Source organism: Crotalus tigris, unplaced genomic scaffold (assembly GCF_016545835.1).
Source record: "Crotalus tigris isolate CLP2741 ecotype Arizona unplaced genomic scaffold, ASM1654583v1 scf7180000024390.453493, whole genome shotgun sequence".
Taxonomy (NCBI): Eukaryota; Metazoa; Chordata; class Lepidosauria; order Squamata; family Viperidae; genus Crotalus; species Crotalus tigris.
Genome location: NW_024100560.1, coordinates 85009 through 100822, shown reverse-complemented (window position 1 = coordinate 100822; position 15814 = coordinate 85009). Strand labels below are relative to the sequence as shown.

At 36.3% G+C, this 15814-nt stretch overlaps 1 protein-coding gene across 2 annotated transcripts; it reads left to right on the top strand.

The window, feature by feature from the left end:
- Nucleotides 1–788: 788 nt before the first annotated feature.
- LOC120301683 (olfactory receptor 14A16-like) lies at nucleotides 789–3919 on the top strand. Of its 2 annotated transcripts, XM_039329212.1 has the most exons (3): nucleotides 789–816; nucleotides 2371–2975; nucleotides 3705–3919. In XM_039329212.1, exons 2-3 carry the CDS (start codon nucleotides 2391–2393, stop codon nucleotides 3732–3734), a joined length of 615 nt encoding a protein of 204 aa, XP_039185146.1. In that variant the 5' UTR covers nucleotides 789–816; nucleotides 2371–2390; the 3' UTR covers nucleotides 3735–3919. The 2 variants fall into 2 exon arrangements, with proteins under 2 accessions (XP_039185146.1, XP_039185144.1); XM_039329210.1 differs by having other exon boundaries at nucleotides 2371–3919.
- The last annotated feature ends 11895 nt before the right edge of the window (nucleotides 3920–15814 follow it).

The window sequence follows — 15814 nt, the reverse complement described above, 5'->3', positions numbered from 1 at the left end:
TGGCTTTGGGTTTGTTTTTTGCATGGATGTGTGGTGGTGACATCCTGTGTGGTTTTTGTGAGTGTGGGTCTGGTATCATTTTTTGTGTTAGGGAGTCGTTTGTCAATAAGGGCGGGTTTCCAAATGGCTGGTAGGCGGGAGGTATCATCTCGCTTATTCATGCTGTGTGGGCGTTTTTCTATCTCGATGGCTTCTCTGATTATTCTGTTATTAAAATGTTCACTTTTGGCAATGGTTCTGGTATTTTTAAAGTCAATTTCATGTCCTGTGGCTTTAAGGTGTTGGACCAGGGAAGATGTTGGTTCCTCTTTTTTGACTGAGTTCTTATGTTCTTCAATGCGTGCACTTATTCTTCTGTTGGTTTGTCCGATGTATGTGGTGGGACAAGTGGTGCATGGGATTTCGTATACTCCTTGATTTTTTAATTCAATTTTATCTTTGGGGTTTCTAAGGATGGTGGATATTTTTCTGTTTGTGCAGAATGCTGTTTTGATTTTGTGTTTATGGAGGATCTTACTGATTCTGTCTGTGGTGCCTTTTATGTATGGGAGGAGGGCTTTGCCGTTTTCTTATTCTTTGTCTTGGATAACAATCTGAAATATTGTTATTCTATGGGATAGTTATAACTGGTCCTGGAGGAAGCTGTTGTGTTCTTAATGTCCAATTATGTTAATAAGCACAGAAGAGTCAGTTTCATTTTGGTATACAAGTCTCTTGAGAGAAACAAAACAAAGATTAATGAACAGAAATTTCTATGACTGCAGATAGATAAAATTTTCAATACATGAAAAATAGTGAGACAGCATTTACTTAGTGGTAAGATATCTAACAGTCTTAAAGGCATGGAATACATAACCTATATAGAGACAAATCGTCAGTTATTAATGGAAAGTTTAACAAAAAAGATATTTCCCATTTTTTCTGGCACAAATTGGTGTTTATTTCAGTATGTTTTATGTGTTATATTTCAGGTTGGTTTTATAACTTTTCTGCTGGAAGAGAATTTAAGTGAAAAATTGCATTAGGCAGTTTTCTAATATAATGGAATAAGAAGTTAGGCAATTGGGGGGGGGAGAGAATAAAGGTTTCTTTATGTTTTTTTCCCCCAAAATATTGGAATTAGGCAGTATATATAAAGATACTATTAAGTAGAATACCATTTGGAGAGATTTTTGTGTAGACTTCAAATAATGAATAAACTACATATTTAACATTTGTGCCTTTTCCACATGATAATTATAAAGAATAAAAAACAGTTATAATTTGCAGAAATCTGGACCAAACTTTCATGCATGAAGTGATCACTAATAGGTGATCAGCACTGGCAAAGTCATTTCATAATCTATCTGTATATGAATAAAAGAACTGTGTAGTAAGATTACTAAATTTCTTTTTATTATTCTTTTTAAACAAGTTAAGTATTATTCTTCAAAATGTGCTTTAAGTATTACTGTTGAAAAAAAAATGCTGAGATATCATGGTTCATAGCTGTAATAGGTTGTGTTTCATTTTCTGTCCAAACTCTACTACAGACATTATTAGTTTGCATTGAATGGGAGACTGCCTTTTCAAACAGAGTTTTAATTTTCTTGTAAATGTTGGATAAGGGGATTTATTACTATATTCTGCTAATGTTTGATGTCTTTTGATCAAATGTATTTGACATTGGTATAATTGTGTCTTTATCACCAAGTGAATATCAAAATACCAGTTATATTGTAACTAAAATTCTTTCATTTTATAATTAACAATATGCCATTAAATATATATTTATCAATTTTATATTTATGTATAAAGGCTTTCTATTTTATTATTTTAGCCTAATATCTGGCAGAGAAATTGAGAAAAAAATATCACCGTCATTACCCATAGCAAAATTATATGAGGAGCAAATGTCTGCTCTCAAAATTTCCAAATAAGAAACATAGCAAATATTTTTATATTGATTGGCTAAATTTACATTGTCTTTCTTCTGAAAGCACAAAGCACCATACATAGTTTTTTTTTCAACACTACCACAATCCTGTAGGAGTGCAGACACATGATGATGGATTTAATTATCCCAAGTAATCTTTTATTGATGAAAATAGACCTGAATGGCTTTGTTCTACTTCTAGGCAATGCTTTTTATCAGTAGATAAGATAACACAACTGAAAACAGGAGAGAAGAAAAAACATGATGTAGTACAGTAATAATTGACAAGAGTATGCTCTAATATTCCCATCCTACAACTCTGTTTTCCATGCTCTGACTCTCTGTTCATTCTGTCCATCCTTGACATTTCTTGATATTTTTTATTTTCACCACATATCAAAATACCACCTCCAAAATTTTATCTAACCGAATTTCCCTCCTCCATTTTCTTGCAGTTATGCCAGCTTTGTCATAAATGAAAATGGAGAATCAAACTACAGTGCTTTACTTTCTGCTGCTGGAATTTTCAAAAAATCATCATCTGCAGCTTTTGTATTTCTTCTTCTTCTTTGTGTTATATCTCACTACTGTAACAACAAATTTTCTCATTATTTCTGCAGTCGCTTTTGATCGTCGACTGCACAGCCCCATGTACTTCTTTCTCATGAATTTGGCTCTGCAAGACGTGGGCATTGTTTCTGTCATTGTCCCAAAATCCATGATCAATTCTCTCATGAACAACAGATGCATCTCTTATGTTGGCTGTGTTGCTCAAGTCTTCCTCTTTGTTTCTTTTGCAGCTTCTGATTTCTTCCTTCTCACAGTCATGGCATATGATCGGTATGTTGCCATTTGCCATCCATTACATTATCATGTAATGATGAATTGGAAAGCCAGCACTGAAATAATGATATTTGTATGGGTTTCAGGTTTTCTCTGTGGAATCTTGCACACAACTGGTACTTTTTCAGTTCTGTTTTGTACTAATGTGATCAACCAATTCTTTTGTGAAATTCCACAATTGCTAAAACTATCCTGCTCTGGATTAAATCTACTTGAGGTTGGTATTCTTGTATCTGGTATCATTGTTGGACTAAGTTGTTTCACTTTTATTATTGTATCTTATGCAGTGATCTTTAGGACAGTGTTAAGAATCCCTTCTGAACAAGGAAGGCAAAAAGCCTTATCCACTTGTATTCCCCATCTTACAGTAGTGTCTGTGCTAGTATTAAGTGGATGCTTTGCCTATCTTAGACCTTCCTCAAAAACTCCATCTTATATAGATTTTGGGTTGACTGTTCTGTATGCTCTCCTTCCACCTCTGTTCAATCCAATCATCTATAGCATGAGAAATAAGAATATCAAATGTGTCCTTTCTCAGCTGTGGAGATTGTGACAAATTCTTTTAATGTTATTTATATTCTATTCAGCATCATTTTCCTGTCTTTTTTTTACTTCTGTGAATAAATATGATAGAAAGGGATAGTTGGGATGGAGGCAAATCCAACTTCTCAAACTTAAAGAACCTATCACTCCATATATTGCTTAGCCAATGTCCCACATCTCTGATTACTGTCCATGCACTTTACAGATGCTAAACATGGATTCTTGGCAGCTGCAGCATTTTACATGCTAACAATTCCTTATGTTTAGTGAAGTGAGTACCATGGTGTAATGCAAATGGGGGAAACACCTGAAATGCAGAGGAGCTTTAAATGATGTGTTCTGTTTTTCTTTATATGAAATGGCTTCCCCCTAATGCTGCCCCTCTATTGCTGGGACCCCTAAGGCTTTAAGACGGGACTGGATTTCTGCTTGAACAGGAGGTTGGACTAGAAGAGCTCCAAGATCCATTCCAGCTCTATTCCGATTGATTGGTCCATAATATGGCCAGTTAAAGCTCCAGAGTTTCCAAAGTATGTAGACCTCTATAACACTTCCCTCCTGAAATGGTTATTTCCTCACAAACTTTGATATTTTGCTCCTTTCAGTGAGCCTCAAGTCCTGGCAACTGTGCTCTATATTTTTCCTGGCAACATTTTTTTCCAGAAAAGTTTGCCATTGCCTCCATTCAAGGGCTCAGAGAGAGAGACTGGCCCAAAGTCATACAGCTGGCTACATTCCTAATGTGGAATAGAAGTCCCAGTCTCCTGGTTTCTAGTCCAATGGCTTAACTTCTATATCTTATTGGTTTCCAGATTCTTTAGCTCTGAATATTTCTTTTCTTTAGAAGTGCTTTGGCAGGACCAAATATCTAGCAGGGGTGTGCAAACTGTGTGAATTGATACTATCTCATGTAACCTTTTGATAACCAAAGGAAATAAAAAAGCAAGAAATTAAATTAAGATAATGCATAATTCTACTAGAACTTCAAATAAGCTTTTAGAAGTTTTACAACTTAATACAAAATGGAAGAGATAAGGCATGTTCCTTCGTCCAATATCTTGAGAAGGGAAGATAGAATCTACGCTAGTGGTTCTCAACCTGTGGGTCGCGACCCCTTTGGGGGTCAAATGACCCTTTCACAGGGGTCGTCTAAAACCATCAGAAAACATATTTCCGATGGTCTTAGGAACCTGTCTCACTTTCAACTCCCCCTAAAATTCTTCATTCAGGCAGGTTTCCAGAGTTCAATGGTCTTAGGAACCTGTCTCACTTTCAACTCCCCCTAAAATTCTTCATTCAGGCAGGTTTCCAGAGTTCGGTCGGCAGGATGCAGGTAACCTCTCCCCCCTGTCCTGCCACCTCCCACGGCACTGCGCCTCTCCATGTCCCACGTCTCAAGCCTCCATGGCACAGAACTGCTGGCATGGTCCTCACTGGCCGCTGATGCACTCCCCGCCACCGGCAACCATGCAAGCCCTGGCAATTGCTCCAGCCAAAGAAGTGGGTGGCTGGGAGGCCGCCGCGGTGCCGATCTTCTGTGCCTGTCAGCTGGCAACCCCCTGAATATGTGCTTGTCAGCTGGGAGGTCTGGCGACGGAGCCGGCCAGTGTGGAGGGCGATGGGGAGGTGGCGGCTTGGCAAGTGGGTTCCCACCAGCCTGTGAATGTCGGGCCCATGGGGGCTCAACACAGAGTCAACAGTCCAATATAACTTCCCTCCTCAGATGAGAAAGAAGGAATCTCTCCTGCCCATGTCCCCCCTCCAAGGATATTGTAAGGACCCACTTCAATCCCTCATCTTAAGAAAGCAGAACTCTTGGAAACAATTTCTTCCAACAGGAACTTTTATTAAGAGTAATTGATAGCAGGCATAACAGGATCTGTTATGGAGGGATTCCTTTACAGATCAACACTTTAAAGTGTCCCCAAGCAAACCCCACCCCACAGTTCATTTGGACAGTTCAGATCGGCCAATGCCCAGGTGTTAAGTCCATTGTAGGAAAGGGGAGATAACATTGGTCTGGTTCCGGTCATAGCATGATGGTCAAGCAGCTCTTTGCACCTTCTTTTGAGACCAGACAAATAAGCCAGGCTCTGGAGATTGTATTTCTTTCTCCTCCCCACTTTTCCTAGCTGACAGGTTAGGGAGAAGAAAGTTCAGAGAGAGAGATGGTGCAGGAAGCAAATTGTTACATTGTAGCAGGCAGCAGACACAGAGGCAATAAACAAAGCAAAAGGTTACATTGTAGCGAATAGAGGAAGTGAAAGTAATAACCTCGCAGGCATATCCCCCTCCCTTTTGGGAGTACGGCAGAACCCAGGGAAAGGTGAGATTTGTTTTTAGATCAGAGGAGGTAGATAGAAATGAAATAGAAATGGGTTCTGATAAATATCTTATTTTAATGTCTTTGAGAAATAATGAGTTTATTGTTGATAACATATACCAAAAGCATTTTTTCGATGCTTGCGGGCAAGAGAGACCGATATGGATTGTGCTTATAGTAGATGCAACTGGCTTATAGTAGATGCAACTGGCTATTAGACAGAAGATTATGGATATTGAATGAAAATTTTAGATAAGAAGTTTGTGTTTATAGTGGGTGCAACTGGTTATTGAAAATTATGGACATTGAATGAGAACTTTAGACAAGAAGTTTACTATTGAGATTGTGGGAGAAGTAAAACTTATATCGTTTTTGGAAAATGTCTTATGTAATGTCTAAATATGTGTTTTGGGATAATAATATATTTCAGTTTTAAGTTTTAAACCTTTAATGATAATATTGTTTAAACCTGTGTTTTGAAGGGATTATAATTTGTTTATTTCAGTGAGGGGATTCTAATAAATTTGTGTTTCGAAGGGAGTATAATTTGTTTAAGTTTCAAGTAATGCTTAAATTTGGTTTTTAAATATTATTATTAATATTTCTAAGAGAAAATAATTTGCTTAATTAAATGTCTAGATTTGTTTAGGAAAGAAAGTAATGCTTAAATCTGTGTTTTTGGAGAAAGTTTATATAGAATGATGATTGTATTTAGATTTGTTTAGGATTTAAAAGTGTTTCAAGCTTTTAAATATTATTATTAATATTTTTAAGAGAAAATAATTTGTTTAACTAAATGTGTCTAGATTTGTTTAGGATTTTTAAGTTTTTTTTTTTTTTTTTTGGATAGGTGAGAAGATTATGAAGATTGTTTTTGTATTAGGATAAAGAAAGAGGGAGAAATTAGATTTTACATTATAGCTATAGATATTCAAAGAAAGTAATGTTTAAATTTGCGTTTTTGGAGGGAGTTTATATAGAATGATGATTGTATTTAAATTTGTTTAGGTTTTAAAAGTGTTTTAAGTTTTTTTCTCAATTAAGCCTGTACTCAGCTCTGGGAAGTCTAGGGGAGGGTTTGGGAGGTTGGGGAGGAGGGGGGTGAGGTAGGGTTGGGGGGGGTATGGGAAGGGGATTTGTTTTTGTAAAAATTTAAAAATTTTCAATAAAAAAAAAAAATAATAACATATACCAAAAGCCACATCATTATTTTGTGATATCTCTGCCACCACCTTCAGAATACTTTTGTAAATGTATAGAAAATGGAAGATTCACCATGTATTTTGAGTTTACTTGGGGATACCATATAATTATTAATCACTTAGGTGATATCAGTAGCTTGCTTTGAAGAGGATGAGGGACTTTGAGCTAAAGGGATATGAAATTTTCTAATACATTTATAGTGTAGTGAATTCTCCAGTCTTGTTTTCTTGTCTTATTCCTTGTCTACATTATGCTTAACAGTTAAAGTTATGATTTTGCTTTGCTTTGCGGAATAAACTGAAGCTTTAAGGGATGTGTGTGTGTGTGTGTGTGTGTGTGTGTGTTGTTTCATTCTAATCAATGACCATCTTCTTCACATCTTGTATGGCAAAAAAATGAGCCTATTCTTTTTTAAGAATATTTCTAATTCCAGTTGCATATCAAGATGTTCATATAAGCCCTTGGTTTGATGAAAGAAGTCAACATTCTATCAAGGATAAAGATAAAGCAAATATTACATTTCTGCAAATCTGTTTATGAGCTTCTTCCGCATGCCTTCACTGGATTACTCAAGTCTTAAAAGATTTAACAGGAGAAATTACTTGGGCTTTTTATTATCATAGATGGTTTGCTATGTCACACTACATTATGATTAATGGTTTTATTGTGGAATAAACTACAGTTTTCTGGAAGCTCAAAATAAACTAAATCACTATTATAAAAGTTATTAACTACATTCACAACAGCATACAACCCTCCAAATCAAGAAACAATATAATTTAGAAAGTTGTGTAAATAAGGATTTAATAACTGATAGAATAGCCCAAGTCCGCATTATTTTTCCATATTTATATAAAGTTTCAGCAGAAAAGTCTTTTGCACTGTTACTTCTGTACTACATTTTTAATGAGTGGGGGCAAAATGTTTTCCAAAAATGAGAAAGATAAAGTATTCCTTTATTTGGAGAATATTAGTTGGGGTATTTGATTATACACATTTTCCAAGTGTACAATCCAATACCCAACTAATATTCTCCAAATAAAGGAATAATCTATTTTATTTTTGGACAACTTGGAAGCCCCTTGGAAATCTCACATGACTGATCACATTTGGCTGTTGATATACCTGAGGAGGGTTTACTGATTAGTAGGTAAACATTTTTGCAACTATATAGTATAGCAACACAATGAGACTTTGTGGATTGAAAAAAAATATGGTTGGAAATTGGTACTTTCTTTAATATATATATATAGACACCAAAATGTAAATTGTACCTGTGATCAATTCCTTCCCTCTTTCTCTCTCACTTTTGCTTTCTGCTTTCACTAAACAAAAAGGAATAGCTTCCTAAATTGTATTTAATTTTATCTCTCACTTCTGCTTTTTACTGGTGTATGATTTATCTTTATTATAAATGAAAAATAGAAACATGGACAAAGTTCACTGGACTCTCAATAATTCAACATCTGTAGGTTTTGCATTACATTTGGCAACTGAAACAGGAAATCTTATCATATCTGCAGTAACTTTGGGTGATTAAGTGCACAACCCCATGAATTTCTTTCTTATAATTTGGCTATGTGGGATCTCCGTTCTGTTTTATACAGTCTCAAGGCTATGGCAATTTTTTTTCATGTGATTCCTTTCTTACTTTGGTTGCTCAAATCATTCTTAAATCTCCTGATTTTGTCTTCCTCTTTTGCCAAGAGTAAGGTCAGTGATCAGATACATGGGCAATTGATTCTTTTGGATCCACAGACAATAAGTGCACAGTGAATAAAGAGATAAATAATGAGATGTTCAGCTGTACTATTAATCCAAGTAAACTGATTTAATATATAAGGTAAAAAGTATGCATACTGTTATGTATTGAGCTTAAACGAGGAACAGGTGCAAGGAAACCATTAGCAGACCATGTGGCCTGCTAGTCAGACTTACTGTCTGGCTGATCATTAGTATGCATTTGAGCAGGAGAATATGTTGCATTGATTGGCTGACAGCACCCTAAACTGAATGTATAAAAAGGGGCGGAGCCATTTTGTTTTGAGTTCTGTTTAGCTGCAAATAAAGAAGTATCTGTTTGTTACTCCTGCCTCTTCAATGCCTACAATGCAAGAAACAGAACACACACTAAGAAAGATGATATCCAAGTGTCTTAGAAGCTAATAGGTGCTACTTAGTAACAATAGAGATACCCTAAATTTGGTAAATTTCTGCATTCACACACTTCATCTTTATTTAGCAAACAATCAAAGTATGTCACTAAATTCCTTTAAAAACAGTGGTCCTCTGCATTGCCACTACACCCCCTGACAAATATGGGATAAGATTGGTATGTTGCCTTTTGAAAACCAATGCAATATATTAATTCATTGGAAATCCCATACTGATATCATGATTCTAGTTTGTGTCACCAGTCTTGTCTATGGAGTGTTGCTTACCAGCAGCGCCTTTTGATTCCTTTTCTATTATAATGATGTTAACAAGTCTCTCTCTCTCTCTCTCTCTCTCTCTCTCTCTCTCTCTCTCTCTCTCTCTCTGTGTGTGTGTGTGTGTGTGGGGTGTGTGTGTGTGTGTGTGTGTGAAATTCCACAGTTACTAAAAAGATACTGCTCTAGACTCAACTGGCTGACATTGGAGTTGCTGAAGCTGGATTGCAGGATTAGGCTGTTTTATGCTTATAATATCTTATAACCCTCAAGCAGTGTAGAGAATGCCATCTGTGGAAGGACTGGAGATGGCTTTCTCCACATGTGAATTATTTTCTACCTAAAATGCCAGGTTTTTGAAACTTTCTTTCAATGAAGCTTTCTTTACATCCCCCCCCCCAAATGGACTTTGTACATGCTGTGTTTAAGCATGGTTTCTAAAATAAGAATAAGATAAAGATTGTGCAGAGCCAATAACAACAGGGAAACTAGACCAAGGGTCTGCAACCTTAAATACTTAAAGAGCCACTTGGATCTGTTTTCCAATGAAAAGAAAACATTGGGAACTGCAAAATGTGCGCGCGCACATGAGGGATGGGGAGCTTGATTAAAGAGTTTAATTAAAAAGAAATAGAGGCTGCTGTGCATGAGTTCTCTCTCTCCTCTCTCTCTCTCCTCTCTCTCTTTTTTTCTCTCTCTCTTTCTCTTTCCTCTCTCTTTCTCTTTCCTCTCTCTCTCCCCCTCTCCCTCTGTCTCTCTCTCTTTCTCTCTCTCTCTTTCCTCTCTCTCTCCCCCTCTTTTCTCTCTTTCTCCCTCTCTCTTTCTTCTTCCTCTCCCCCTCTCTCTTTCTCTCTTTCTCTCTCTCCTCTCCCCCCTCTCCCTCTCTCCAATCTTCTGTTCACCTGGCAAGCTAGCTTCAAGCTTTTTCCAACAAGCTGACACACATTATTGGGCTGGCTCTCTCCTGCCCTTCCTGCTTCCTGTAGAGATTCAGCAAAGGGAGGAGCCCAGCCCATAAAGCTTGTCAGCTCATCGGAGAACAACATGAGGCCACTCTCTTTTTTACACACACACACACACACACACACACACACACACAGAGAGAGAGAGAGAGAGAGAGAGAGAGAGAGAGAGAGGAAGAGCAAGTGCCTCTCTCTGTCTCTCTCTCTCTCCCTCTCTGCAAATGGCAGAGGAGACTGGGAGCTGCAGGAGAAAGCTCAAAGAGCCACATGCAGCTCCGGAGCCGCAGGTTGCCAACCCATGAACTAGACCCTCCTGAAGTCATCAACAATTGTAGGAACCAAATCCACCAGTCCAGTGAAACGAGACTTGCTGTGTCATGAAAGGTTATTTTGTATCCCTTTCATGTATAAAAGAGATTTTAGTGTATATGTAACAGGAGTGGTGCTTGCATCATAATACTGCTGTACTGATATTGTCTATGGACACTGCTGTTTTTCTTTCTACCTGCTTAGCTGTCAGGAACAATAATCAGACTCAAGCATGAAGAGCTCAATCAGCTGTTTAATTAATCAAACCTATGCAAAGGAATCTTCCAGACTGACACCTGGGTAATACTAGATAAGATCTAACAGTATCAAAAAGTGTGTTTGTGTGTCAGACTTTGTCCTAGTGAGCCAATATAGACTAATTCCACATTTAACTCCTCCTCCTGGCTCAGCCAGCGTCCCTCTCATATTAGCAAAACTAATTGTAGAAAGAATTATACTTCCCCCAATTCCATGACCCTATAAAAAGGGAAAAGAACCATCCATAGATGCATTGGAGGAGGAATGTCAGACTTTGAGATTACTGACTAATTCTCCATTTGACTCCTCCCCCTACTCAGCCAGTTTTGCTTCCGACATTAGCAGAGCTTATGTATCTTGTACTTTCTCTTCTCTGCCTCTAGGGTGTTCAGCTTTTCTTCATTTTCTACCTATTTTTCTATTCATTCCAGTGAAAGCAGCAGAACTATCACATACAGCAGTGTTTCTCAACCTTGACAATTTTAAGGCATGTGGACTTCAACTCCCAGAATCCCACAGCCAGCAATGCTGGCTGTGGAATTCTGGGAGTTGAAGTCCACATGCCTTAAAATTGTCAAGGTTGAGAAACACTGACATACAGAGAAACAGCCATCCTAATCTGCCTCTAGAGATCTACTTATTCTTGTATTTTACTCTGTATGTTCCTTAAAACATTTAGGATTTACTTTTTTACTTGAGTAAAAAATAGTGAAATATGAAAAGTCTGAAATCTGTTTCTTGGTGCTTTGCCATATGAGGTTTAATGGATTCTTCTGAGGAAGTGCTAGTGGCCAAAACCCCAGAACAAATTCTATCATTACCTTATTGCAGGGAACAATTCATTGCAGAAAGCAAAAAATTATTAACAAAAAAAATTAGGATATGTACATTGATTTTCTAAAAACATGTACCTATATAAACTCATTAAATCTTATATGCTGTGTTTCTTCTGTGAGTTTTTTTATTGATTTCTATGAATTTGCTGTATTACTTATTTTCATAGGTCACTATGGGCTTATATCTCATTTTATGAGACTTGTTTTAGGTTTTTATTTGCAAACTACTCAGGCAGTGAAATGCATCTTCTAAAGAGGTGTGGCTTGGATTGCAACAATGAACTATCAACATGTTTGTTTGCACTCTCACCACAAATGTTTCTGGTTTCTATGATTTTATTGTGCACCTTATTCTATTGGCAATAATTAGGTTTCTATGGATTTCTTGACATTCTTTTCATCTTATTCCCTTTTATTTTCCAGAAGGCTTGAATTTTCCACCCCTATGCTAATGATTTGGGTTTAACTAACCCAGTTCTCAGCTGTTCTCTAGCTGTGGTGGACAGAATGATGGATGGGATTTCTTAAAAGGTAGAAGTAAAAGAGAATCCCAAGTGATGAAATATGTTTCAGGGAAGTCTTCTCATCTGATTCATGTTTTACCTCTCACTGTGTGGACTGCTAGAAGCACTGGAGTCCCAAATATTTCAACATTATTCTGAGATATTTTTATTTTATGGGATAACTGGTACTGGAGCATTTGAAGATAGCTATAGAATTGTTAATAGCCAATTATATTAATAAGCACAGAGAAGTTATTTTTATTTCAGATGGATAATTAGTTTAACAAGTACACAAAGGTCAGATTTATTTCAGTTTGCTAATTATCTTAAGAAGCACATAAAATGAGTTTTATTTTTTCTACAGGACTCTTGAGGGAAAAATAGATAATAAACATTCAGAAGAAGATCCTCTTAAATATGCAGACAGCTGTTTCACTAAATGAAAATTGATCATTAGTAGGAAAATTAGCATCAGCAAAGTCTTTCAAATCATTGCACCTTCAAACTGCCTGGAAAAGTCACTGCATTTTTCTTGACAAGGTTTTTTTTTAGAAGGGGTTTGCCATTACCTCCTTCTGAGGGCTGAGAGAGTGAGTGACACACCAATCTGGTTTCATTCCTACAACAGGAGTAGACATCATGATCTCCTGGTTTCTAGTATGGAACTTTAAGCACCACAAGAAACAGGTTTCCATTTATTTTAGCTCAAGAGTTTTTTTCTCTGTGTGTCTTAGCTTTGACAAAACCAGGCACTTGGTATGGTGGGCAGGATGGGTGAACTGATACTATCCACCATAACTGTTTTATAATCATGACAATATGAAAAATTAAGTCTATGTCATAACTGTAAAAGAACATCGTATAAGCTTACAGTAACCTTGCAACATGATGTAAATTGGAAGAGATAAAAAATACTCCATTGTCTAATACCTGAAGAAACAAAACTAAACTGATGTGTACCTGAATGATATTTTGTTAAAATTTGCTGAAGAACAGTTTCATCCGAGCTACTGATGACATATGCTAAAAGCCTTATCCAGGATTGTAGATAAGGCTTATGCCTGGCAGGGGGAGAATGTGTGAGTGGCAGGTGCAGGCAAACACTCAAAGCTCCATTTGTGAGAGTGGTGAGAGCTCATGCCCTCCCCTCATGGAAATGAAGCTTCTCCTGTGAGTGGAGGGTGCATGCGCTCAATCACGAAATGCCCCTTGCACGATTGCCAGGCACTTCCACTGGTGCATGAAGCCCCATTGTCCTGATGGCCAAATCTGGCCCTAGATTCTGCTTTGGTTTGCCTTCCCAATAAGCAACCGAGTCGGAAGATCATTTAAAAGCAGATTATTAGTGTACCCTGATAAAATGGGATCTCTATATAAAAATGAGAGAGAGAGAGAGAGAGAGAGAGAGAGAGAGAGAGAGAGAGAGAGAGAGAGAGAGAGAGAGAGAGAGAGAGAGAGAGATAAACTCGAGCCCCATGTTTCATTCCTTTTTATAGTTAACACAACAAAGAAAATGCAAGAGGAAAGTTGATTGGACACGATAAAAGTAACCTCCCCTTTGCATAGGAAATCAGCTACATGTAGTCAAACATGTTACATATTTACTCCCATAATATTACACATGTTCATTAAAATGAGGTCTGACGTCAAGGTTTTTTGGAGTTCACAAAAGAGATAAACCAGAAACCAATTTGTACTAAAAAAAACTTTTCTTATCTGGATGTAGTCTCCAGCCTGTTTATCAGTTTAGAAATGTTAAAAGCTAATAAACCTGAATATCATTTTAAAAGAGGGAAAATAAATCAAATTAAAATACAAAGTAATTATGTTAGTTAGCAATTTACAAAATCCATGTCATGTACCGCTTGGTTTTGAGTTATGTAAGATTCCCCACCTTCTTTGTTCAACAAGCAAGAGGGAAAACCAAGAAGATTAGCTAAGATGAGCTCTAAGCATGTAAACTTTTTTTTTATTGTAAATATTTATTGAGTTTTTAAAATTTTACAAAAACAAAACAACCCATTCCCAAACCTCCCGAACCCTCCCATTCCCTCCCCCGACCTTCCCAGAGCCGAACATAGGCTTAATCTAAAAGAAAGTATAAACCATAAATAAATCTAAATACATTAATTAAACAAACTATAAAATAATTAACAATAATATATGTATAAGAAAACATAACTACCAAAAGAATAATACTTTAAAGAAAAAAAGAAGAAAAAGATAAAAGAAAGTATAATAAAATAAAAAATAAAAATAAAAAGAAAGGGAATAAAATCTATAAAATATTTTAAATTTTAAATATAAGTTATTGAAAAGCTAAATAGTATTTTTTAATATTCAACTTATATTGTATAAAATCTATCCATTTTTTCCATACCGCAAAATACTTCTCCTGCGATTGATCCTTCAAGAAAGCCGAAATCTTTGCCATTTCCACCAAATAAGAAACTTTAAAAAACCACTCTTGCAAAGTAGGCAGAGATTCCTTCTTCCAACATTGCCCTACTAGCAGCCTTGCGGCTGTAATTAAATTTAACATCAATGTGGTCTCTTTCATATCATAGTCGGTAACAATACCTAATAAAAACAATTGTGGGGTAAATTTTACCCTCCTTCTAAAAATTCTTTGAATATTCCACCATATCTTAATCTAAAAGGCTTTTATATTTTTACACGACCACCAAATATGATAATAAGTAGCATCCATACAACCACATCTACAACATTTGGGCTGTAAGTCAGGATACATACGAGACATTTTTTGTGGATCAAGGTGCCATCTGTAAAACATTTTATAAAAATTCTCCCTTAAATTCTGGGCTTGTGTAAATTTGACATTCCTCACCCAAATAATTTCCCAGGTATCTAGTAGAACTGGTTCACCAAAATTTTGTGCCCATTTGATCATACATTCTTTAATTAATTCTGCCTCTGAATCCAATTCTACTAGCACCCCATAAATACTCTTAATATGAGTTCGTCTTTGATCTTTTATTTGTTTAAGAAAATTTTCATTTTCTCTAAGTAAACCCACTTTACAATCTAACTTCCATCTGTTCACTATTTGTCTATACTGAAACCATGAATATATAATATTTTCTTGTGCTAGATTTTCCAAAGATTTTAACTGCCAATTTTTACCATCCCATCTAAGTAATTGTGCATAAGAAGCACCATCCATCTTAACTCCTCTCCTTATCCCCTCTATCACATGCCAAGGTATAGCCCATAATGGGATTTTAAAATCACTTCCGTAATATTTCCTCCAAACCCGAAATAGAGAAATCCTTATAATATGAGATTTAAAAACCCTATCAACTTTTTTATTAAAAATTAAATAGGCATGCCATCCAAAAAGTAAATCCCAACCCTCCAAGAGGAGTATTTCTACATTTGTTAAATTAACCCAATCACTAATTAATGTTAAAACCACCGCATCATAGTACAATTTCAAATTCGGTACCTTGAGTCCACCTCTCTCACGAGTGTCTTGTATTATTTTAAGCTTTACTCTTGGTTTTTTCCCCGCCCAAATAAATTTATTGATACCTTTTTGCCATTCATTTAAATTAATCTCATTCTTTAAGATAGGTATCATTTGAAACAAAAAAAGGAACTTTGGCAGAACATTCATTTTAATCACCGCAATTCTTCCCAAAAGGGATAATTGCAATTTCTCCCAATTTT

What these genes read in the sequence shown, in the direction of transcription:
- LOC120301683 (XM_039329210.1), top strand. Translation starts at nt 2,391, where the DNA reads ATGAAAATGGAGAATCAAACTACAGTGCTTTACTTTCTGCTGCTGGAA.